Source organism: Engystomops pustulosus, chromosome 4 (assembly GCF_040894005.1).
Source record: "Engystomops pustulosus chromosome 4, aEngPut4.maternal, whole genome shotgun sequence".
NCBI classification, from domain to species: domain Eukaryota; kingdom Metazoa; phylum Chordata; class Amphibia; order Anura; family Leptodactylidae; genus Engystomops; species Engystomops pustulosus.
This window is the reverse complement of record NC_092414.1, coordinates 153,593,964-153,621,142: the sequence shown is the minus strand read 5'-3', so window position 1 is coordinate 153,621,142 and position 27,179 is coordinate 153,593,964. Positions and strand designations below refer to the sequence as shown.

Below are 27,179 nucleotides of genomic sequence, written 5' to 3'. Positions count from 1 at the left end.
AATAGGAGTAAGTTCACCTGTTTCTATAGAAACCTGTAAATAAAAGGTCTTCATTAATACCGTCTGGGGCACGTGTTCCCAAGTTATATATCCAACGTGTCTCACGTCGTAATAGTTCAGGTGTCCTGATATTGGAGGAAACAAGGTCCAGACCTACAACCTGCAAGCCCTTGGTTTTACTGGCATGGAAATTGCGGAAATGCACAGCCACGGTAGATAATAGCTTACCTTGTGAGAAGTGCACCCCTGCATTAGAAATGCTGGACAGATGTTGCTGTATCCGCTTTCTTAGTTCTTGTGAGGTTTGTCCCACGTAAATCTTGCGGCATGGGCAGATCAAAGCATATATCACGTTCTTGGTTTTACAATTCACGTAGTTCCGGAAGGTAAATTTCTGAGAGGTAGTGGGATGTACAAATTCACGAGTGGAAGGCATTAAGGAGCAGACAGAGCAGTCACCACATGCATAGGAGCCTTTCAATTTGATGCCCCTGACTTCTGGCTATTAATGGCCCACATTTAGGAAAGTTAAAAATATAAATTGTGCTTCAAACTTGAAACAAGAAGAAATAAATACAAAAAAGAGCAGAAAAAAAAGTTCCAAGCCATAATCCCTATAATGGGGCAGATTTTTATTAGTCTGATTCACATTTTTTGATTGTATTTTAGTGACTTTTTTGTGTATTTGGGTATTTGCGCAGTGTTTTGCGTCTCTTTCCAGCAGTTCGCTGTTTAACAGTAATCTTGCTTTGCACCTAATTTGTCCGTGTATTTCCTCTGCTTCCAGATGTTTGTGCCTTATTTTGCAACGAAAAGAGTGCATATAATTGCACAAAAACAGTCCTGGCCCGACCATGTGTAGGAAAAGCAATGGTATGAGTTGCGCAAAAATTTTAGCCTTTTTTTAAATTTAAATCTCAAAAAAAATCAGCATTTAAAAAACGACAAAGACAAATGAGTTGCAAAAAATAAATGAGTTGCAAAAAATAAACTCACGGAAGGGGGAAATAAATTATCACCAATATATTCTGTATATAGTATACAGTATATTCATGGTTATAGTATGGCAGTAAGGCTACATTCACACGGCCGCGTGCCCGCCGTACCATAGCACGGTGGGCACACGTTGGTGCCGGGGAGAGGAGGAGGGGGTGAGTGCTGTATGCCGAGAAAAGATAGGACATGTCCTATCTTTTCACGGAGTACGGAGCGGTACAGGATGAATGTAGAGGGACATTTGGCTCCCAAACTTCGGTAGGGCGCCATACACCCATTGCCATCTATGGTGGACGTATATACGTCGTATAAACATCGGCCATATATACATCCCCATACGGCACTGTGAATGCAGCCTTATAGTAATAAATAATGAAATTCAGTTGGAAACATAATTCGCAAGTTCAGTTATAGAATCACTGTCCGAAAGAGTAAGCCATCACTAGATTCCAGTGCAGGCAGGTGGTCAAAGTGACTACAAATGACTTGTAGCTTGATTTGGTAACATATTTAACGTTGAAAGTCAACGCAACGAGGGGGCACTGTCTCCGTTTGGAGAAATCAAGGTTTAATCACCAGAGCTTTTATACTACAGGGCTTTTTTACTATGAGAACTGTCAATCTGTGGAATAGCCTGCCTCTGGCGCTGGTCACAGCAGGGACAGCAGAGAGCTTCAACAAGGGTCTAGATGCCTTTTTACACCTAAATAACATTGATGGTTATGTTATATAGAAATGTTTCCCCTAAAACCCTTCCTCATTCAATCCCTTCCTTTCATTGGGTGAACTTGATGGACATGTGTCTTTTTTTCAACAGTATAAACTATAATACATGTCCATACTTCAAGAAGTACAGCTCTACTACCCCAAGCTGCAGCAGCCTGTGTGCTTGTGTCTCCGTCTCCTCTTTGATAAAGGGACCCAGCTCAAATGTCCCCCCCCCCTCACCCGCTCACCACATGCTACTAGGAGTGAGCCAGGTAATATTAAATAAAGTTATGTAAAGTAGTGTCAGTATTCAGAATGCTGAAAAAGGTATTTTTTTTAAAATCATCATAGCATAAGCTTTGGAACCTGTTACCAGCTAATCATTACATTCCTGATTACAGGTTCGCTTTAAAGCGCAACTTTTTTACAAATCATCTCTTGTCATGTAGAAAAAAATTGCCTTTTATCTTAATTACTGTATATACTGGCGTATAAGACTACTTTTTAACCCCTTAAAATAATGGCTACAGTGGGGGATCGTCTTATACGCCGGATATACGGGGGCCGCACTGTGTGAGGTGTTTTTTTTCCCCGTCAGCGCGAAGAGAGCCGCTTCCTGGGACCGCCGCGCATGCGCGGCAGTCCGCCTCTCACAGTCATTAGAAGAGGCTTAGTACGCGCTGACGGGGCGGCGCGCTGTATGCTAATGCAGCCGCCCTGTCACAGCGGTCGGCGTCACAGAGCTGGGGGTCACAGGCGGCACTTACAGAAGCATGTCGGATCTTCATTAATATCGCAGCTTACAGTTATGATCACCAGGCACTTGCTCTCTTGTTTGTTTTGCAAAGTTTTAAGCAGACTTTTTTTCATTTGGGAGAGGGGTAGTCTTATACAGTGAGTATATACCAAATTCTATATTTTTAGGGCAGAAGTTGGGGGTCGTCTTATACGCCCAGTCGTCTTATACGCCGGCATATACGGTACCTATGTCCAGCAGTGTCTTTGCTATCCTCTAAAGTTTAGACCTTATTTGTGACACAGCAACTTGGCTTCCTATGGAGAGGGTTAGAATGAGGAACGCCCGGCTACAGCACAGTTGATGCTCACATTTCTTTTCTTAATAGTTCTATAGCATATGGCACCAGTGGAGTGGATGGTTATAAATAACACACAGGTCTTAACGTATTAGCCATATTGTCCCTTGTTGTTTGTCCTACACATTTATGAAGTCATATATGAAGGGAATAACAACAAATTAACAACAGACATTTTGTCATATGGGCATAAATGTTGTTCTTGGGCAACAGAAATCTGCACTGATAGGGAATTTTTATAAACCTTTTATATTGTCTATTGTAGTTGTAGTTAATATCTGATCAACACAAATATGAAGATCCAGGATTATCAAATCCATAGAAGCATAACGGAACAGGGGTTGTCCACGTTAAGCACATTCCAGCAAATAATTGATTTTGTTTGTGTAATGAAAAGTAATGAAACATTTCCAATATACCTTCTGTATCAGTTCTTCACATTTTTCTAGATCTCTGCTTGATGTCATGCAACGGGAAGGTCCATTGTTAACCTCCTGTAGAGAAAACACTGGTCCATGGTCAACTGATACTGTTGCACGGCTCCTAATAGCAAACAGTGTACTCAGCCCCTTTAATATAGAATGGGTCGCACATTTGCTGCTATAGCAACCTCATCCTTTCCAAATAATGGAAATGGCATTATAATCCTAGTCACAATAGCATTACTAGCACAAGTACTAAGGCTGTCCCCAATTTTCTCAGAACTGAACAAAATTTGTACAAAAGAGAATAGATGGATAGATCATTAAAACTTAAAAATTCCACTTGGGTTAGGCCTCAAACCCCGACCCAATACCCCACCAGTAATGACAGCACTGACCGCAAGTGTCAACCCATTAAATGCCATTTAAGGCACTTAAATCCCAGCAGTGCATGGGCACCACCATTTTGGGGGTGACTTCATTGGGGAGTGACAATTCTCCCCAAAATGGTCGCACACATCTGCCACATAGCTTGTAAGAATTATCGTGCATGTGCCTCTTCAATTTAAATGCCACAGGTGTCATTGCTGGGGGCTCAGCCCAAAATTTCGGGTAACAGATTACAACTCGAATGTGCATTGCATAGTTTGTGATCTAAGACTGTTAAGTGGCAGTGCAAATCTAAACCAAATACAATACATATTTAGGATGTGTATACATATGTCTGGCTAGGTATCAGTTCTCCTGAAGCATTGTAGAGAAATAGAGCTCTGTGTAGATGTTGTCTATAGGTGCTAGATGGGTGCATCTGATGCATAAAAAGGTTGTTCTTTGTTTTTGACTGGTGGTTAGACAAAACTGATATATGTGAATACACACTTATACTTACTGATGCTCTTGCAAAGTACGGAGTGTATAAGGCTACATTCAGATGAACGGTGGGCACAACTCGGCGCACGGGAGAGAAGGAGGGGGTGAGGATAGGACATGTCCTATCCTTTCCCCGGTTATGGAGCGGTACGATGCCGCACCGTACCACTTCATGCACCCATTGCTGGCCCATGGGGGACGTATATAGGGCCCCAAGCTTGAGGCCATATATACGTCCCCTAAGGGTCAGGTGAATGTAGCCTTAGGGTATATCTAACTGATTTTTTTTATATTTTCAAGGTCTATAGTACAGTGTCCATTTTAGGTACAGTAGAAACATTTTATGTTATGTCCTATTTTAATGTACAAACACAATGCCAAAGATAACTTTTTAAGGCCTCAATTCCAGATTTCAATTGCTGTTGCCTAGACTAGGGTGCAGAGTTCAGTTCTTTAGTCTTTATCCACAGAAAATCTTTCTATTTAGATTTTCATGTGAGTTACCTATTGGTGGCAGCATTGATTAGACAGTAGCGTATTCAGGAACTGGGCCCAGGGTAATCATCAGGGTAGAGGCACGATGCAAGAGGACAGTAGTCAATATGGGAGCATAGGAATAAACAGAGCCAAAAACTGGAGCAAGGAAACAAACATTGATCAATGAGAAAACAAGTATTTCTAGAAACAAAGCCATGGTCAAAGCTGGGTTCAATCAGGAGTTGGGATAAGAATTACAGGTTAAGGAACCAAAATTGCAATTTTTAATCTGTAGGAATGGGAAATGAGTCGGCTCAGTCACAAATCTAAACGTGGCGTGGTTTTCCTTACCCCATCCTGGAAAACTTTGTATATTTTCCCAGTATCCCCCTAGTGGAGCATGAATAGCTTTAAGACTCCACACACCTACATGGCAGCCTTAATTGGCAGTATCTGTAAGGAGAACTCTTACTTTCTGACACAAATCCATCATCAAAATCCATCATGATAAACCAGGGACACTTACACATAGATCCAGGCACTGTGACTGTGGGAATCTTCTTAATTTTTGTTATCCATGGCCTCCTTCCTTTTAAAACATTTAAAATAATGCTAATGAGCATTTCCCCCTTCCTTCCTTAAGACGATAGTCGGGGGACAAAGTTTAGAAAATAGTAAATTCTTCCAAGAAAATATATTTCGTTATTTTAACTATTGCATCAAAAAATCCTTTTTAAGTTTCTGCTCACGGCAATAACCATAGGTTTCTGTATTTAAGGTGTGTTTCTTGTTGTCGCCTGAGGATATATAAAAGAAACTGTGAATATAAAACAGAATTAAGTTCAGTAGTCTTAATCAAGAGAACATGAGTGCTTGGTTGTCATAGGCAACATTTCTAGTCTTCCTTTATAATGTATTAGCCATATTCCCAATATGAGTATTTTCATACAACTTGAACTTGTTCCAATGACAAAGATGCCAAGTCTCAAGTTTTTGCCAGCAGCATTGACCTGTTACTGATCACTTCTGTGAGGCAAACTTCTTTCTTCTGTGCCTGTTTACAACACAGAAATAGGGAGTCACATATAATTTTAGGTTTTTTTTACTTTTAAGTTGTTTTTTATGTTTAAGAAAAGAACAATATTGCCTGGCAAACCCTAGTGGTAAGGGGTGACTGGTTGACAATCCTTTCCAAGACAAGACAGTATAAATAAATAAGAATAATCACCAGAGCCAGGTCACAACAAAGAGCAAAATCACAAGACAGAGTGATAGTCTAAACATAAGCCACAAGTCAGAATATCAGGAAAACAAAGATCACAAGATTGCTATGGAGCTAACTTAGTAAAAACCTCTATAGTGAGCACTCTAGTAAGAGTGGGAAGGACTCTTATGTTATATTAGACAGCACTGGCCTCCATAGTGATTGGGCCAGAACTCAGAGATCCAGACAACACAGAAAGGGAACAATGTGAGTAGTGTGAGGAACTGTCACTCACAGTTAGTTAACTTTTGTGGAACCAGAGCCAAGATACAGGAAAGAGACAGGTGTGATGCTAATTAATCCAAACAGCTTTGCAAGCTTCAGGGTGCTGTCACACGTTGCGTTTACCGCATGCGTTTAAAAACGCATTGCAATAGCTGGAGAGTGATTTGCCTAATTAAACAGCTGCTAACACCTGTGTTTACAAAACGCAACCGTTAACGCATTGTTAACGCATGCGTTAACATCGCGGTTAACGCATGCGGTTGTTAACGCATGCGTTAACATCGCGGTTAACGCATGCGTTTTGTAAACACAAGTGTTAAGAGGTGTTTAATTAGGCAAATCACTCTCCAGCTATTGCAATGCGTTTTTTAACGCATGCGGTAAACGCGACGTGTGACCGCACCCTAAACCCATATTCACACTACATTTTTCGAAAAAAGGTTCAAGGATACAATCACCTCCTCACCAGCATACCATGGACAGACTCCAACACAGAAACAAGTGGTCTAGGAGAGATATCCAAGCAGGAAACATGGGTTAAGAACAGCAAAGTATAAAAAGAAAGGGGAAGGGCTGTTCTCACTTTCCTCATAGGTCCCAGGAGTATCAAAGTTAAAGGTTAAAGGCTAAATGTCATCCCAAAGGGAAACTTGCTTTTTAAAGATTTTCTCCTGGAATCCAAATTAAATTCTTCAGATTACCTTTCACTGCAATATATGACAATTTTAAAGAGCCATAGCTACCACAGCCATGCACAGATTTAGCACTGATCATTTAAATGGCTAGTCACAGGGGCGTATCTTGAGGCGGTGCAGAGGTTGCGAACGCACCCGGGCCCAAGAGGTTTAGCGGGCCCTTATGGTGTCACTTTCCCATATGAGAAGACTATTACTATAAACCATACATTATAGTCAGGGGCCTGGCACAGACTTTACACTGGGGCCCATCAGCTTCTAGTTACGCCTCTGGCTAGTCACATAATTTTTCATCGTGAGGAATATTTATCTCTATTGGTGCTTACAAGAAAATAAACTGTGTTAAGGAGGGCACAATGTTTTGTAGTCTGAAGGTCAGGCTAGTTTTCTAATTGTCCCTGAAGAAGCAGAGCAGATATCGTTTGGATCATTTGCTTTTATCAAGAGACTAATTATAGGCTTGCATAAGGGATACACTTCACAAGCCTAACTTACTTTTTTAATAGTCATACAAATGTGCATTAACTTTCATTAGATGAGAATAATGTTCAAATGTTCCTGAAGGGATATCAGCTCTATCTGCTCCTCATTTAATACAAATCTGAACAAAACATCACATTTATGTAATTACTATGAATGCAATAAATATGGACAAATGGACATTAAACTAACAAATACTCGTATGAAAGATAATCACATATTAAATTCTCAGGAAAGCATAACCTTTATAAGTGTGAATAAGACTCCAACAGTTTATGATTGGCTTTGAAGTAGGTCATACACATCTCAATGCAGTGGGTGTGGAGAATCATGTTTTATCATCAAATTTTAATATGGAAACAGAAGATGTGAAAAGCTTATCATATCATCTTATTCATTTTCCAAAACTTTGTGTAAAGCCTTCCATGGAAATAGACCAGGTAGTTGCTATTTCTCCACTTCCTTCCCTACCCCATAAATTGAATGCATTGACCAACAAATGTTGAAATAATTATGCCAACTTAATGGGAACCTGTAATCATGATTTCAGATTTTCACCTAATGACAAGTTCCCATAGACTTTTTAGCTCAAATTTTTAATCTGCTTTTATAATTAATATTATTGGTTCCACTCACTTTTTAAAGTATACTGACTCCCTGCCAGCAAACTGCATCGAGTCATGGAGACGACTGAGTCCCTGTGTCCTCATCTCCACTCTGGCCTGCTAGCAGTTTCACCCTCCTTCCCCTCCCTCTGCCCTCGTGCAGTCATGAGCTGACCCTGTGCTCCAAGAAAATCTCTGTCAGCTCACTACTGCTGGAAGGAGGGTGGAGGGAGAAAGATCTAGCGGAGCAGAGAGGAGATAATGATGATGACACAGGGAGTCGGACACCACAATGACTTAATGCAGTTTGCTGGCCAAGGAACCAGGTATACTTTTATAGTGAGTGTAAGTAGTAATGTTAATTATAAAATCAGATTGGTAAAAAGTATCAAAAAGGCTATGTCATTAGTTGAAAATATAGTGAAGGTTAAGTAGAGCTGCTGGGACCCAGTCAATTGGGTCAATTCCCAATGTAACTGGGGCTCTTGTAAACCCCACAGTGGAAAATTTGTAGAGAAAAAAAGTTAAATTGTGGAAATGTCCCCCAGGGGTCCTTTATGACCTCATGGGGGACATATAAAGTAAAATACACACACACACACACAAAATGTTAACAATAGTTAGAAACAAACAATATTTCCCATTAAATAAATGCTGCTGTTTTTGTGGATTATATATATATATATATATATATATATATATATATATATACATACACACACATCGGGTTAACAATATATGAAAAAACCCAATGTGCCACAAAAAAACTGCAGAGATTTTTACGGTATCATGCGAAAGAAGCAATGGGCCTTAACCTGCTACATAAGAAAATTCTCTACAAATTACCCGATCCTTAAAGTATTTTTAGGCCTCGTCATTAAGAGGTTAATGTATGTCTCTTCTTGCTCTTACTTGTGGTGTCTATTTCTCTGCAGTGACCTCATAGTCAGAAAGACAACCAGGCAGTCTACTTATTATTTACTTACATGGCCAGATCTGTGACTATTACTAAAAAGAAGTCGGCAGACAATATTTCTGTCCAAATAAAAAATGGGAGTGAAATGTACTTTGCTCAGTTCCCAGTATAACAACTGAATATTATGCTGTTTACTTAACCCCATAGTAAATAGAAATGGGGCTAAGCACAGCTCAGCACAGAAAATCATTATAGATTGGAGCTGTAGTCCTGTGGAGATGCAGGGACTTTTAACTCAAAGAGTTAATCCTTCTCCTGGGACAATGCTTGGTCTATGAAATATGGCCACCAAAAGGTCTTTATATAACAGGCCAAGTTTATCTAATGAAAACCGCACAGAACAGCCTGTATGGTATGGGAAGGAAGGGGGGATTATACCAGGGTATATAATTCGATGGCTCCAGATTCATCTTGTTCCGGGTTTTTAAGGATATCAAATTTATATAGATATTCTAATACCAATAACTTTTTCATCCTTTGGTGTATGGGATTATACCACTTTTTGATTACCTTTTTATTCAAATTTATATATATATTGTGAAATGGGAAAAAGTGTTGATTCGGACATTAAGGGACTATTTTCCATTATGGGCTTCACTGTATTTCCAGACCCCATTAGGGAATTGAACCCTAGATAGTCTGATCACTTATACAGTATACTGCAATACTACTTGGTTATGGTCCTGGCTGTAATAGCAAGCAGCCAGCACCCATGATTTAACTAACCGGGGGTGCCGCCTAGATAAAAAATGGTGGCGTCCCTGTCATTTCAGTGCACTTAATAAGTGGCCATCTTAGCCATTGATATAACTAAAGTGGCCTCCTATGGTCAACAGAAGTGACATTCCGGGGTCCAAGGACTCATTGGTTGAAGCAGGCCTTGAAAGTCCATCCTAGTGCTGTGCCAAAAACAGAAGTAACAAAGCAATGATAGAGCATGAGCAGTGTAAGTATGCTTTTTTTTGTCCTCCATTTAAGAACACCCAGGGGGGGGGTTCTGATTCCTGAAGAACCCCTTTAGTCCCCTACGCAAAGAAATGCAGAATATGTTCTGTTTGTATTTGCATGTCTGCTGTGGATTACAGAAGTTTTGAAAGAGTTGTAATGTAAAAACTACCATGTGCACTCTGGCGAACTGTATCACATTTCCATACTTTGGAACATTGCTTTGGATCTGGAGCAGTAGGAGAAAAAAATCCTTTGTTTATCAACAGAAACTTCATGGAAAATGTGTACGGATTACAAGAAGGGTGACATCCAAAGAGAAAATCTGAAGAATTGGGATGGAAATCTGTGGTGAATCTGCATGTGCTACAAATAACAATTGCTACAAAATTACAAAATTAACATTTCCAAAACGTCCTCCATGACGGCCCACTTGGAGGATGCCCCTTGACCTCTGTAGGGACAGGAAGCAGAGAGGTTAAAAGCCTCCCCCCCGCATCCTCCCGCCAGTGTCTTCCTGTCCCTACAGAGGGCAGGTAGAGAGGGTCTCTCTCTCCTCCAAGGGGGGGGGGAGGGACGTTTGTTCCTATGCAAGAGAGCACTTACCTGGGGTTACGCCGACCTATTGCAGGTCGTAGTTCCCCTCCGGATCGGGGCCACGGCTGGACTCTTCCCCGGGGGTTCCTCCCTGGCTCTAGGTAGATCCGGATCTTCCGTCTTCACCCGCGGCCGAGCAGGGCTTACGCGAGGACGCGTGGCGCCTGGGGGAACCTCCGTTCCCAGGCGTCCTTTGCGCTCCGTGACGACTTCCGGTCGCGACCGGAAGTAGGCCGAATCGTCACGGAGGACTGCTGTACCGCTGTACCGCCACCTGCATGGGGGATGGGCTCCCCGATAAGGTATTTAACGAGGTGGGTTGCTAGTTTTGGCGTTCACTCGTAGTGTTACAGTGTACTGTGGTTGTGCCGTCCCAGACTTCCTTACTATGGCTGATGAGGCAGACTTGGGCCTACTCCACCCTTCTGGTCACGTAAGTGGTGCTGTATGGCATGGTCTTATGGTATCTATGATACATATTGAGCCCCAAGTTAGTTAAATTTCCTCACCTTTCCCCCTTAGGATAAAGAACAAGGGTCTAAGGGGAAAGGCAAAGAGGACAGACCTGAGAGGTCTGAGAAATCCAGCAAGTCCGACCGTTCTATCAAGAGTAGGACCCCTGCTAGGAAATGTAATATGTGCCTCCAGGTTTTGCCCGAATCATATGTAAAACCTATATGCAGACCATGTATTGATGAATTTATGCGGTCTGAAAAAGTTTCTTTCATGGATGAGTTAAAATCCTTTATTGAAGATAAAGTGACAGCATCTGTGGCGTCAGCTACACAAAAAGATCCTCCTCCTAAAAAACCTAGACTGGCGGACATCTCTTCATCAGATGAAGAAACCTATGATTCAGAGGGTCCGTCTTGTTCCCTGGCAGATACTGAAGAGCAAGATTCCCAGGACTTCAGTCAGAGATTGGATTCTCGTCACCTGTTCCAGATAGACGATCCGGATAACCTCTTGAAGGCAATCCGCGAAACCTTGAATATCGAAGAAGAAGTTCCTTGTATGTCTCGGGAGGACGAGTTGTTCGGGGGCCTAAGGGCTAAAAAACAACGTGTTTTTCCGGTTAACGAAACCTTGAAAGGGTTGATTACAGAGGAATGGAAAGACCCAGAGAAGAAGATCCTAACCTCTAAGAGCTTTAAGAGACGCCTCGTCTTTGATCAAGAGGTCTCTAAAGTTTGGGACTCCGTTCCGAAAGTAGATGTACAGGTGACAAAGGTGGTCAAAAAAACAGACCTTCCCTTCGAGGACTCCGCTCAGCTCAGGGATCCTATGGACCGAAAATCTGACGCGCTTCTTAAAAAAGCCTGGGAGACGTCGATGCTTAGCTTAAAATCTAACATATCAGCTACATCAGTTGCAAGGACCCTCTACTTCTGGCTGAACGAGCTGGAATCACATATTAGAGAAAGTACCCCCAGAGCATCCTTACTGGACAGCATTCCGCTCCTAAGATCCGCCACGGCATTCTTAGCAGATGCCTCCGCCGAGGGCGTCCGCTTCGCTGCAAAGGAAGGAGCATTAACAAACGCAGCAAGAAGAGCCTTATGGCTGAAACAGTGGGGCGGCGATATACGATCAAAATCAAAACTCTGCAGCATCCCGTTCACAGGAGATTTCGTTTTCGGTCCTGAATTAGACAACATCCTAGAAAAAGCCTCTGATAAGAAGAAGGGGTTTCCAGAAAACAAGACATCCTCCAGGAAACCTTCCTTTCGTCCCTTCAAGAACCCTAAGGGAAAGGTAAACAGGGGCGCTGGAGCTACCCTAAGGGAGGCAGAGGTAGGGGGTTTCTGTTCTCCAATCCTCCAGACAACTCGGGGGGAAAGAAGCAATGACGCCAGAGTGGGGGGGCGTCTTCTACAGTTCATCACTCAGTGGACAAATATCACCTCAAATCCTTGGGTCTTGAACATCATCAGTTCCGGTTACAAAATAGAATTCAGCACCTACCCCCCCTCAAGATTTGTCTCGCCATCATCCTATACTTCTCCTTCTACCCATTTTCTTATTTGGCAGGAGGTATCATCCCTCATTCAATCCGGAGTGGTGATTCCAGTTCCGCAGGACCAAGAAAAGTCGGGCTTCTACTCTCCACTATTCCTGGTCAAGAAACCAAACGGGTCGAACAGGCTGATTATAAATCTGAAATCCCTAAACAACTTCATCACTTACAGGAGATTTCATATGGAATCGGTAAGATCCGCTACTCAGCTTATATATACCGACCACTATATGTGCACGATAGACCTTCGGGACGCCTACTACCACATTCCTATTCACCACTCCTCTCAAAAGTTCCTCAGATTTTCAGTCTTTTCTCCAGAGGGTTCTATCCTCCACTTTCAATTCCGGGCTCTACCCTTTGGTATTTCTTCAGCTCCGAGAGTTTTTACAAAAGTCATGGTGGAGGTTGTTGCTTTCCTGAGGCTACAGAGGGTGTCTATTGTACCATATTTAGACGACCTTCTGATTATAGGGAAGAACAGATCAGATCTTATCACAGCAAGAGATTTTACCATGAGAAAACTCTCAGATCTCCTAAGATCCGCCACGGCATTCTTAGCAGATGCCTCCGCCGAGGGCGTCCGCTTCGCTGCAAAGGAAGGAGCATTAACAAACGCAGCAAGAAGAGCCTTATGGCTGAAACAGTGGGGCGGCGATATACGATCAAAATCAAAACTCTGCAGCATCCCGTTCACAGGAGATTTCGTTTTCGGTCCTGAATTAGACAACATCCTAGAAAAAGCCTCTGATAAGAAGAAGGGGTTTCCAGAAAACAAGACATCCTCCAGGAAACCTTCCTTTCGTCCCTTCAAGAACCCTAAAGATTCCTTTCGCGGGAAAGGTAAACAGGGGCGCTGGAGCTACCCTAAGGGAGGCAGAGGTAGGGGGTTTCTGTTCTCCAATCCTCCAGATCCTCCAGATCTGGGGTGGATAATCAACACCCAAAAATCCGATCTGTCTCCCTCCACTCACAAGAAGTTCCTAGGGGTAATGTTGAACTCTACTCTCATGATGTCCTTTCTCCCTCAGGAAAAAGCCGACGGGTTAAGACTCCAGATCCGCTCCTTCAGGAGGAAGACCTCCATTACAATCAGAGGAGCAATGAAAATCCTGGGTCTCCTCACGGCCTGCATTTCATCCGTAGCTTGGAGCCAGAGCCATTGTCGCACTCTGCAAAGCTGGATTCTCCGTTCTTGGAACCGGAGAACCTCGGGATTGAACGGGAAAATCATCATTCCATCCTCGGTAAAAAGAGATCTGCAATGGTGGTTGGAAACAAAACATCTGGAGAAAGGGGTTGCCTGGCACTGCCTTCCGTGTCTGACCATCACGACCTATGCAAGCAGCCTAGGCTGGGGAGCAGTCTTCCCTTCGCATTACGCCCAGGGACCCTGGACCCCTTCACTTGCAAAGAAACCTTCAAACTATCGGGAACTACGAGCCGTCTGGGAAGCCTTAAGGTCCAACCCTCTTCTAGTGAAGAATCGACATGTCCATATCCTAACAGACAACACCACGGCGGTGTCTTACCTAAGGCGACAAGGAGGTACGAGGTCAGTAGCTCTTTCCTCCCTGACTCGCACCATCTTTTTCTGGGCAGAAGAGAACCTACTATCTCTTTCCGCAACTCACCTAAGAGGAGTTTTGAATACGGAGGCAGACTTCCTCAGCAGGAGAGTGATTTCTCCCAACGAATGGTGCTTAAATCAGGAAATCTTCAGCCAGTTGACAGAGCTCTGGGGCACTCCGCAAGTCGACTTATTCGCCACAAGGGAGAATTCAATGTGTCATCTATACTTCTCTCTGGAGGCAAGGGAGCCGAAGGATCGACTAGACGCCTTCAGTCATCCTTGGACCGAACCTCTCTCCTACGCCTTTCCCCCTATTCCCTTGGTCGCAAGGGTCCTCAGGAAGATCCTTATGGACCAGGCAAGGGTAATACTTATCTGCCCGAACTGGCCAAAAAAGGGCTGGTACCCTTTGCTGACATCCCTGGCCATCCAACAACCAGTGATATTGCCTCCAAGGAAGGATCTTCTACGTCAGGGTCCTATCTTCCATCCAGACCCGGAGAAGCTACAATTGGCGGCGTGGATCCTGAGTCCGATTTTTTAAGATCACAGGGCCTCTCCAGAGCGGTGGTAACCACACTCAAGGCAAGTAGGAAAAAAGTTACTTTTAACATATATCACAAAATTTGGAAGAAATTTGTGTCTTTCTGTGGGGATAATCCTCCATCTCAACTCAACCCAAATATTTTCCAGATCCTGGACTTTCTTCAGAAGGGCCTGGAATTGGGCCTATCCACTAGCACCTTGAAGGTGCAGGTCTCGGCCCTGGGAGCCTTTTTCGATTTCCCCTTAGCGGACCACAGGTGGGTCAAGCGTTTTATCTCGGCCTCCTCCAGAATCAGACCTCAGGTTCTCAGGAGGACCCCTACGTGGGATCTCACCCTAGTGTTAGACGCTCTTTCCAGACCTCCTTTCGAACCTCTGGAGAGTTCTAACATTAAAAATTTAACGCTAAAAACTACTCTACTGATTGCTGTTACCACAGCCAAGAGGTTGGGGGAGCTCCAGGCTATTTCCATCAGGGAACCATATATGCACATTCTTCCTGACTGTATTGTTCTTACTCTAGACCCCGGGTTCGTTCCCAAAGTGGTATCAGATTTCCACCGGAACCAGGAGATTACCCTCCCGTCCTTCTACGAAAATCCTTCTTCGAATGACGAAGCCTCATGGCATCTTCTAGACGTAAGAAGGGTTGTACTAGCTTATCTGCAGGCTACAGAACCCTGGTGCATTGATCATAACTTATTTATTCAATTCCAGGGGAAAAATAAGGGGAGAAAAGCTTCCAAGATCTCAATAGCAAGATGGCTTAAGTCGGCCATTTCCACATGCTATACCTTACAAGGGAAGGAAGTTCCTTCTAATCTAAAGGCTCATTCCACCAGGGCTATGTCAGCCTCCTGGGCCGAAAGAAGAGGCGCATCACTTGAGCAGATCTGCAAAGCGGCCACCTGGGCGTCAACATCTACATTCATTAAACACTATCGTCTGGATTTACCAAGTTCGCAGGACCTCTCCTTCGGAAGGAAGGTTCTACAGGCAGTTATCCCACCCTAGAGTTTCTACTAATCTGGTAGATCTCCAAGTGGGCCGTCATGGAGGACGTTTTGGAAATGGTGAATTAGTACTCACCGGTAATTCGGTTTCCATCTAGTCCTCCATGACGGCCTATATATTTCCCTCCCTATGGTTTTACTGTACCATAAGATGTATGTGAATATTTAACATACAAATAAAAAAAATTTTTTCGTTACCTTCCACCGGTGTAGTTATTTGGTAGACACTGGCGGGAGGATGCGGGGGGGAGGCTTTTAACCTCTCTGCTTCCTGTCCCTACAGAGGTCAAGGGGCATCCTCCAAGTGGGCCGTCATGGAGGACTAGATGGAAACCGAATTACCGGTGAGTACTAATTCACCATTTTTCCCTCATTCCATTATCTGTAAACAAGCACCTATATGGCTATGCTGTTAGAATATTATGGCTGAAATGACAAAACAAAAATTCCTTAGGGGGGTTAAAAAGTAGAATTCACTCGAGATTTGAATGTTTCTAAAGAAATGTGTTGTATAGACATTGACAATAAAGGAATGTCAAGGACATTTCCACTTTATGTAGCAGATGCGTGGGAAAATAAAGATAAATGTTCTTTTTCAGCCTTTCAGCCACATCACCTTGAAAAAGAGAAAAGATAGGAAATGCATAAGGTTACACACAGGATTGTAACATAATTAGTGTTGAATTTGTTTTCACCAGCCTGGACGTATTTCTAGGAAAAGGGAGCCTTTGAATGTCTTCATTCATCCATCTTTACTATGAACAAGACTAACTGCTTCTGACTCACTGTCTGAACTGCCCTGCTGGAAGCCATGAAGCAAAGCTGGTATATCGACATAGTTCAGTGTACATTGGCTGGAATACTATATCTGAATACTTATTGGAAATAGCTAGAAAGTAAAATGTCTGCCACATCATACTTTATATGTGGTGAAAAGAGAAGAAAAGACGGCTCCCTCAGTGATAAAATCCATGTTATTGAGGTCTTGCTGGACACAGAAAGGATGGAGCTATGGGCCGTTTTCCTCTAGAGTGAGCCTTAGGCTAGAAACAGCCGGTAGCACCCGCCTTTCTGTGTTTGGCATGCTTATGTGTCTTTTCTTCTCTCTTTACTACCTTGGACTTTGTTTTAGTTATTGTTGCACCCCAATCCACTAAACTTCATGGAGGTATAACCCTTGTTTGCAAACCCAATCATCTAAGTCTACTCCACGTCCTACTAATTAGGACAGTGCCGGTATCTTCATTGTATTACACTAATGGCCCTCATTCTTTTTGTTTCATTTGACTATGTTATTAGTCTGCAATGTCTTATTTTATTTTATTCGTATAGGTACCCCATGGTCTGTAAAGCCTTAGGGAATATAATGGCACCATATAAAGATGTAATATTTATTATTATTTCTCCATTATTATTGAGAGGAAAACATCAACTGAAGCAAAGCATATTATTCGGGTAACAAAATCTACCCTAGGGGCTCATTTCCTCATGTTTCAAATATTCTTCAGCGCACTAAATTATTGTATAATGTTTTTGGATGCCTTCAGTTGCTGCCACACAAAGGCATCAAAATATACATTTAACGTTTACTACCGCATTAAACCTGATGAAAAATCTGTTAACACTTTAGAATGTATTCATTCGGTTTTATTGCTTATAGCGGCAGCATAGTGGAATTGTCACCACTCACCGGGGCACATGCACCTTGGCTAGACGTTTTCTCCTTTTTTTGCAACTTTTTGTGGTGCATGTGCACTTTTGTGACTTTTTAAAGATACATATGACCAGCCAAAAAGGATAAAACCAAAAAAAGGTTGGAGCACAGAGCATAGACGATACATGTGGCCCTCTGACTCATGATATAGATAACAGTATATCATTGAAGTATGGGGTACACACTGAAATCCACACAGACATAGGGAGAATATCCATGCATATTTGAGGTAACATTTCAAACCTGCACCGAGGACAGCAAATCAACATTGGTAGCCACTGAGCCTCTCTGATTATTAGAAATAGGGAAGGGATAAGGATTTAGGTCCACCTGCTCCCACCAACCTGTCACATAGCACAGTGACAGGATCACAATGATGCCTGTCCTATGTTATGGTGGAGTCAGCATTACACAGAAAAATAATTTTGCGCTATAGACAAATTATTTACAGGGGAGGAGAAGAGTAACACTCGTCTGTCCCCTCCAGGTTTGAGTAATGTCCTTTAGGACAAGGACATCATCATAAATGACCATCAGCAGTTGTCTCCCAGACTTGTGATATGCACTTGGACTATGGGACATGAATTAAGCCTGGAGGAGACTCCTGACTCCTTACTGGCTATCCTGTTAGAGCTTCCAAAGCTTCCATAGGAGCTGAGTGGTCTTGCTGTAAATCAGCGCAGGAATAGGATCATCTCTATCTTTTGTGGAGCACCAGCGCAGTACGGCGAGACACTGCATGCTCATTGCACCGTGGCTGTGTATATTACAAGTCTATGGCCTTGCATTGGCTGCAGTTTGTGCAGCCATTTCCCTCCCGCAATATATGTTCATCTACATAAGGCCCAACACTATATAGCTTCCAGATATTGTATATTTCTCCCTTGTTCTCCCGAAGCAGCTCTACACCTTGAGAACTTTGGATTAACTAAAATCATTGCCAGAAATCATTCAAAAAGTTGTTTTTACAACTAGTTGGTGAAGGGGGCTGTGGGTAAGGGGGTGTGAACTAGATCAGAGATGCCATATGGTAAAAAAAATTCAAGATTTTGTATCACAACCGTTCCTAAAGAATTTATGCAGTGTGGCATATTCTATTATGCAGTGGGAAGATAATGCCATTAACAGGGAGATGTCATTAAGGTAGTCAATTTAACATGCATATGAATTCTAGAACCCAAGGTTCACCAGCAGAATAGAAGGAGATCACATTGCCTCTCTTAGCCGGACTTCTAGCATTCATGGGCTGGCTCTGCCCAACGCATGTTTATAAGCCCCTTGTGGCCACTTACATCAGTGAAAAGTGGTCAGTATTGGCCCTACAGCAGATCTGCCCTATACAGCTCAGTACAACAATATGCCATGCATGTGTTTTAACAACATTATTCATTTAATATTATGGTTGACTTTTGCATAGCATTTTACTATTCAAACTTCGGCTTTAAGAACAATTAATTCTAGAAAGCAAGAAATGCAGGTTTTGAAATATCTGCAAAAATAGAGAAAACCATATGTGTATTGATAAACATGGATGATCTGCTTGTTGCAGAATACAATGTAATGGAAACTTGTGTTTTGTGCTTGTGTTTTGGATCTCTTCCAGTTAGGCAACAATTCAAGTAAATAAAGCAATGCGATGTGTGAACCTGGCAATGGGTCACGATTCCCTAGTTCTTAGCTGTGCAAATATTTCCTGCAGTCATTTACAAAATATTTTACTCTGAGAAATATTCATATTCATGTTTACTTGAATATGAGACATATTGGGTTCCTTAAAATGTAAGAACTTCAGTTCCTCTGGGACCTTCATCTATGTCAAGCAAGGGATCTCTCCCTCATCTCAATAAATAGAGATGCGGCTGTGCTTCCACAAATCTTTCTTTATTGAAGGAAGAATGAGTACTAGCATTTTATTTTATTAATTCCCATAAAACGTGATTTAAAGGGGTATTCCCACGAAGATAAGTTTCTTAAATATACTCAGGATAACAAAATAACACATTCACTAATTCATGTTATTAACCAAAAATACAGCATTCCACAGATATAATTCCAATTCCAGTCCTGGTGTACACAGTTTCAGTTGCTCTTGGTTTCTGACCCTGGATCATCTGACTTTAAGGAGGGCAGTTATCTTGCCTGACGCTGTGGAGCTGGACTCTTCTCTGCACCCTACAGTGGACCCTTCCCCTGCATTCCAGGAGGAGCTCACACTGATACACAGATACTCACTTCCTCCCAAAAACATCAGCAGCAGCAAAAGAAAAGAGCTACAAGCTACATGCAGATAAATTCTTTATCTGGTGTCATTGTGTGTACTATGCATCTCATGGATCTCATCATCTCATCTCTGATATGACTCATCTCTCTTTCTATTTGTCAGATACTAGCACAATGTTCAGAAGGTAAATGGAAGTGTATATAAACCTGTACCCTGAAAATCTCTCTCATTCAGGCTCCTCTTGAACCTGTACATAGAGTCAGCCGTAACAACTTCCTGCGGCAGAGAGTTCCATAGTCTCACTGCTCTTACAGTAAAGAATCTTTGTCTTTGTTGATGGTAGAACAGCCTCTCCTCTAGGTGTACAGGATGCCCCCTTGTCCTCTCACTGGCCTCGGTATAAAAATATCTTTGGAGAAATCCGTGTACTCCCCGTTCAGGTATTTGCACATTGTAATGAGGTCTCCTCTCAGTCGTCTTTTTTCTAAACTGAATAATCCCAAATTTTGTAATCTGTCATTGTATTCTGGTTCCCCCCATTCCCCTAATAATCTTGTTTGCTCTACTCCTGCACCCATTCCAGTTCCTTTTTATACACTGGGGTCCAAAACTGCACACAATGGGGCTTATTTACTAATGGTTGTCCCCATTTTCAGGTTTCCCAACTTTTCGGGGATCGTGCCGGGGATTGTGTCAGGAGGGTGGGCGCAGGATTTAACATTCAAATTTGTGTTGCAAGCCAAGCACTTAAATGCACCGGGAAGAAGTAGGTGAACTCTGGCAGACTTGAGCGGGGATCAACACATGCAGGATCTACGTTGATCGCGGCACAATGCTTCTTCAGCGGAGTGTCTGGATCAGGGATCGCGACTAGGACGGGTAAGTAAATGTGCTCCAATATTCCATGTGTGGCCTGACCAGTGATTTATATAAGGGTGAAACTATGTCCTTATCATGAGAATCTATTCCTCTCTTGATACACCCCATAATTTTATTTGCTTTAGCAGCAGTCGCCTGGTTCTAGTCACTAAAATTAAGTTTACCATCCACCAATACCCCTTAGTCTTTTTCAGCTCCAGTTTTACCTAGTATTTGACTGTGTAGAACATAATTATACTTTTTGTTTCCATGTGCCAAGTGCATAACTTATCTCTTGTGACACAATTTGAATTTCAAATCCCGCACTTAGTTCGAATCAGTCGGGTTGTCAGACGGCCACGCCCCCGATTTGTGTCACATGAAAGTCGGCGCGATTGCAACAAAATCCAATCGCATGCACCAAAAACCCCTGTTAAATGCATTGCAAAACGGAAATAGTCGGGAAACCCGACGGAAATGCGGTCTGCTGACCCTTAGTAAATGTGCCCCAATATGTTGTACAAAGTGCACAGTTACTGTGAAAGACAGTTAACAAAAGATAATAAATAAGTTATTTGAACCCTACAATGTTGTAGCGGAAAAATACAAAAAAATCACTAAGACACTACAGATGTGATTATACAGAAACAATCATAAACACAATTAGAAATGAATAACTTACACATAAGAATTGATCAGGCTTGTTGAATCTCAATACCCTTTCATGCTGATATCTCTGTTTGCTGTTTTCATGTTCATTGTGAGATAACTGGCACTATATCATTAGGATGGTCCCAGCAGGTACATGATTTCCACTGCAAGCTAAGAGTCCATCTGTTTAGGGCTGGAATCCAGACCTTGAGACAAATCCTGGATATCACTGAACATAGTAGTTAAAAGGGTCATTGCATTTAGTAAGAATTGTACAAGCAGATCAGACTATAGTTATAGAATAGAAACCATCAAGCTTTAAAGCAATTGAGCAGTAAGGTGTATATTTTTATGTTTATTTATACATTGTTTTATTATTTAATGAATTCTATATTATTATAAAGATAATGAAAAGTTCTGGTACATGGTTAGTTTTATGTGATTTCTATTAACTTTTAAAATTTTGATTCAGATCTGCAAAATGTAACTAGTATACAGCTGCCATAGGATACTTAATTCTGACAATCCTGCTGCATATATTTGTATTCAGTAGGAAGAATTCTTGGTAATGACTGCATAGATTGAAGGGTAAAACAGTGATGTGGTCCCACAAGGCTGAAATGAGGCTTTGAATCTTTGCAACAAAGGTGGATGTTCCCTGCCCTTGTGTTTCCTGTATGATAGGGCCAGGGCATTCTGACAAAGATGAGGGCTCTGTAGTATTGTATGCGTTTTTTGGCAGGCTTCACGTAAATTGACAGTGGCTTACCAGTGTTTATAACAAGAAGTTACAATTGTAAGAGAGACAACATCTAGTACTGAAAGTCTAACCTACCTTTAGTCATGGATGAAACAAATTACGTGATTGTGCTTTAGGAGCAATGGGATTTTGCAGCTGCTGAAAATTACCACAACCCCCACAGCCTGTTATAACTAAGCTACTTTGTATGTTTAAGACTAGAGATGAGCGAGCACTAAAATGCTCGGGTGCTCGTTATTCGAGACGAACTTTTCCTGATGCTCGAGTGCTTGTCTCGAATAACGAGCCCCATTGAAGTCAATGGGAGACCCGAGCATTTTTCAAAGGGACCATGGTTCAGGAATAAAATGTATTATTTAATTGTAAAAGAATGTCTTCTGATAAGTTAGCAGATGTATGCAAACATCTGCAATCTATTCTTCACTGTTCTGCGCGTATATTATCTCCCGACAAGTTAGCAGATGTGAAGAACAGTGAAGAATAGAATAAAAACAGTGAACACAGGATCATTTAAGTGAAAAACGCAGTGAAAAACAGTGATAGATTAGATTGCAGATGTTTGGCACATCTGCTTACTTGTCGGGAGATACGCTGTCCCGGGATCCGCTCCTCTTCTTCCACTGAAGTCTCCCCGATCTCTCTGCCCTTCCCGATGTCTCTGTGCCCGCCGCTCCCCCGGTGTCTCCGTGCCTGCCGCTCCCCCACTGTCTTTGTGCCCGCCGCTGCCCCGGTGTCTCCGTGCCTGCCGCTCCCCCGCTGTCTCCTTACCTGCCGCTGCCCCGGTGTCTCCGTGCCTGCCGCTGCCCCGGTGTCTCCGTGCCTGCCGCTGCCCCGGTGTCTCCGTGCCTGCCGCTGACTGTGCTGCTCCCCGGTGTCTCTGTGCTGCTCCCTGGTGTCTCTGTCCTGCTCACCGTGTTCTTCAATGTGTTCTTCACATACTATTTTGTTCGCACCGTTCCGCGCGTATCTTCCGACAAGTAAGCAGACGTGCCGAACATCTGTAATCTATTCTTCACTGTGTTTTTCACTTAAATGATCCTGTGTTCACTGTGTTCACTGTTTTTATTCTATTCTTCACTGTTCTTCACTGTTTTTTTTTTATTTAAATGCTCGATCTCGAGCAGGGGAAATACTCGTCCGATCAACAAGCCGTTTCGAGTACCTTAATACTCGAACGAGCATCAAGCTCGGACGAGTATACTCGCTCATCTCTATTTAAGACATATCTAGAGGATTTTCCAGTGGAACCTTGATAAATAGTAGCTATAAAACATATATGCATATCTCTGCAATTTGCTGCATTTTTTGGCTCATGTTAAAGAAACTGCAAGTGAAAAGGATCAAAGCTGTCTGCAGCAGGAAGGAATACATTGGGGCAGATTTACTTACCTGCTTCATTCGCGATCCAGCGGTGCATTCTCTGCGGTGGATTCGAGTCCGGCCGGGATTCAATAAGGTAGTTCCACCGACGACCACCAGGTGTCGCTGCTGCGCTGAAGAGCATCGGAACGCACTGGAGTTCACAAATCCATCGTGGGTGAAGGTAAGCGCGAGTCCAGAGACACTTTTTTTTTTTAAATGCAGCGGTCTTTCTGTCTGGTTTTCGTTCGGCCACGCCCCCCGATTTCCGTCGCGTGCATGCCAGCGCCGATGCGCCACAATCCGATCGCGTCCGCCAAAATCCCGGGGCAATACAGGGAAAATCGACGTAAATCGGAAATATTCGGGTAACACGTCGGGAAAACGCGAATCGGGCCCTTAGTAAATGACCCCCATTATGTTAGTTTTTAAGATCTTAGTAGAAATTAGAAGGTTTATGAGTGGCATATGTATATAGGTGAGCCCAATGCCCAACCGGTATTATTTCCTGCCAATTAATAAAAATGTAAACTAAACATGTGATAGGCACCCAGGCATATATCACGACAGGGAAGAAATGTGAGCCCTGCCTAAAACGCAGGCAACAACTGAGCATCAGTCCCTACCCTGGATAAGTGCCCAATACAGTAAGACAGAAAAACATACAGAGGCACAAGACAGACATGATAACAAGCAAAATCAGACAATCCGGGTACAAAATCATAAAGTAGCGAGGTACAAAAATGAAAGGCAGAAGAGTTAAGGAGCACCTGAGACACACCCCCAGTTCAGAGAAGCCACTGACCTGTCACTCAAACAGCCTCCCTGGGTGTGGTTCCAAGAGAATTCATCTGCAGAACCTGATTTAGATAAAAAAAAACCAAGGAGCAAGAATGGTGCAGAAGTCAATACAAAGAGTTATGACTGTTATGCCATACTTCAACTGTATGTTACTCAGAGGCAAGTAGCCTTAGGGTTTACATACACTACTCAGACTTCCCTACAATGCACGGGTATCCCTGTGTCCTAGATTTCGAATTTTACAAAATATTAAATGATCCCATGCAGTTGTAATGAAAATAAACATTGAAACGTCAAATCTTGCACCAAAAAGCGATACATTAATCATATCCATACATCGTAGTATTAAAAACGTATGGTTGTCAGAATATGGTGATTTTAATCTTTTATACAGTTATTAAAACATAAAAATCAAGACAAGGCTTCTGTGAGGCACTGCTCCCACTCTCCTTTTAATTGAAATAAAATGATCATCAGTGAGTATCTGCTCATCTTACTAGCCAGACAAAATCTTTTAACCCCTTTCAGCCGATGCTTTTTACGCGTTTGCATGTCAAATTTTGCTCTTCTACTTTAAAAATCCATAACTTTTTTATTTATTAATTTGCAGAGATGTATAAAGGCTTGCTTTCTTTGCAACACATTGTACATAGTGACAGTATTTAATCGCATCCAATGTACTAGGGACCTGGGGAAAAAAATTCCAAATTCAGTTAAATTGACAAAAATCTAATTTGCACCAATTTCTTTCGGGTCTCTATTTTATGGATATTACTGTGTGGTCCAGTGTGAATAGTTAGATGCCATATTTATATAATTTTCTTTATGTTTTAACCCCTTAAGGACGCAGCCATTTTACAACTTAAGCTCAGCCCCATTTTTCGGATTCTGACTTGCGTCGCTTTATATGGTTAAAACTTTTGAACACTGTTAGTTATCAAAGTGATTCTGAGATTGTTTTTTCCCCACATGTTGTACTTCATTTTAGTGGTAAATGTTGGATGATAAGTTTTACGTTTATTTTCCTGAAAGAGAAAAAATGATGAATTTTTGGAAAATTTCACTTTTTTGAAATTCTAAATCATTACATTTTCAGGCAGATAGATTTACCACCCAAATAAGTTGCTGAATAACATTTCCCATATTTCTACTTTACATTTTCATAATTTTTGAAATGTCTGGATAATTTATTTTGATGTTGCTCGGCTTACAAATCGAATAGCGATTTTCCGTATTTTCAGAATTTACTCTTTTGCGGATAAATACTGTTTTGAATGAAATTTTACATATTTAGCATCAAAACTCCCTATATAATCAACCCATTTTCAAATTTTCACCCTTCAAACTATCAGAAACAGCTTTTAGGGAGATCGTTAACCCCTTGAGATCTTCATAGTAATTGAATCAAAATGGAGGTGAAATTTAGAATGGTCAAATTGTGCCAGTTATACTTTCATTTAGCCCTAAAATTTACACATTTCCAAAAGATAAAAATAGAAAACCCACCATACAATTTGTTCTGCAATTTCTTTCAAGTACAGAGACCCCCCACATGTGGACGTTACTTGTTTTATGGGTGCACAGCGGGGCGCAGAAGGAAAGGAGCGCCCTGTAGCTGCCAGGATTTCAGTTTTCTTGTTGCCTTCTTTTGTAGGCTATAAATTTTTAGCTTTTTCGTTATTGGGGCCATGTGTTGGCATTTTTTTTGCAGGATGAGATGCTCTTTCCAGTGTTACCATTTTGGGGTTGGTATCACCTATTGTTGAAAATTTAGGAACTCGTTTTTGAGGGTAGGAGTAGAAAAGCAGCAATTCTGTACTGGAGTTTTGCCTTTTTTTTTTCATGACCCTTTATTCTATGGGTCAATACGATTATGGGGATACCAGGGATGGTAGGACCACGGGAAGGCAGGACCACGGGAAGGCAGAACCACGGGAAGGCAGGACCACGGGAAGGCAGGACCATGGGAAGGCAAGGCTACGGGAAGGCAGAACCGTGGGAAGGCAGGAACACAGGAGAACAGCTGGCAAGACCTTGGAAGGATGGCTGGCAGGACCTCGGAATGCCACAGGATTACAGGACCGCCACAGGATTACTGGACCACCACAGGATTACAGGGCCACCACACGGGAACACCACAGGAACACGGGAACATCACAGGAACATGGGAACACCACAGAAACACAGGAACAACACAGGAACACGGGAACAACACAAGAATCCCGGAGGCATCTGAAATCGCTCTGAATTCACCTCAGTTAGAGTGACTTGAAGATCTGGCAGGGGATGCTGGGAACCGCTGGGCTATATAGCAGAGCGGGGAATGCCAACGCCAATTAGGAGGACGCTGGCCCTTTAAATTATTGAAGAGTCGGTGCACACCCTAGCAGCAGGAGCACGTGGCCTAGTCGGAGGAGGCATGCGGCCTGGACTGAACCACAGCCTGGAGAGGGGTACAGGCTGGGGACGGGGCAGCACGTATCGGTGCACAGATGTTGTGGATCGCGGGGACACTCGTGACAAAGGGCCGGGGCTGCACAATGGAGCAGAACACAGTGCACCCGCGATCTGAGACATGGATCGCAGGGTCACCCGTGACATGCTGGCCTAGCTGGCACAGTGGCAGTGGTGTTAGCCTAACTTCTGGCCTAGCTAGCGCAGTGGCAGTGGCAGTAGTACTGACTACTACTCCTAATCGCCATGCCAGACCCATGTGCCACTGCTTCCCTGAGAGTTCTCTCCACTCCTTTAACCCCTTAACGCTCTGCGCCGTAGCTCTACGGCGCAGAGGTATAAGGGATGTATGAAGAGGGCTCACGGGCTGAGTCCTCTTCATACAGAGGTGGGGGTTTTTGCATTTTGCACAAAACCCCCACCGCTAATAACCGCGGTCGGTGCTTGCACCGATCGCGGCTATTAACCCTCTAAACGCCGCCCGCAAAGTCGCGGGCGGCGTTTAAAAGACGGCGGCGCGTGGGCGCCGCCATCTTTTTTTCGATCGCCACGCCCCCGAACGTCATCGGGGGGCGGCGATCGGTTACCATGGTAGCCTCGGGTCTTCTCTTGACACGAGGCTACATGGTTTATGCAGGTTCGTTACAATGAGCCAGTGGCTCATTGTAATGTAAGACCTGCAAAAACGCCATATATTGCAATACTGTAGTATTGCAGTATATGGTAGGAGCGATCTGATCATCTAGGGTTAATGTACCCTAGATGGTCTAAAAAATAGTGAAAAAAAAAAGAAAAAAAAAAGTTTAAAAAATAAAAAAAATTAATAAAATATTAAAAGTTCAAATCACCCCCCTTTCC

General features: G+C 42.7%; 2 protein-coding genes across 3 annotated transcripts in view; one reads left to right on the top strand and one right to left on the bottom strand.

The window, feature by feature from the left end:
* Positions 1 to 10,161: 10,161 nt before the first annotated feature.
* PIGBOS1 (PIGB opposite strand 1) overlaps positions 10,162 to 27,179 on the bottom strand; it is a 229,348-nt gene continuing 212,330 nt past the window's right edge. For both annotated transcript variants that reach the window (XR_011854993.1, XR_011854992.1), the window contains exon 2: positions 10,162 to 10,211. The gene's annotated coding sequence lies outside the window, so the exon portion shown is untranslated. The remainder of the gene's footprint in view (positions 10,212 to 27,179) is intronic.
* Positions 10,633 to 15,809, top strand: LOC140128490 (uncharacterized). The gene is made up of 5 exons (XM_072150190.1): positions 10,633 to 10,668; positions 10,877 to 12,109; positions 12,386 to 13,134; positions 13,284 to 15,129; positions 15,208 to 15,809. The coding sequence occupies exons 1-5, from the start codon at positions 10,633 to 10,635 to the stop codon at positions 15,502 to 15,504; spliced, it is 4,161 nt and encodes a 1,386-aa protein (XP_072006291.1). The 3' UTR covers positions 15,505 to 15,809.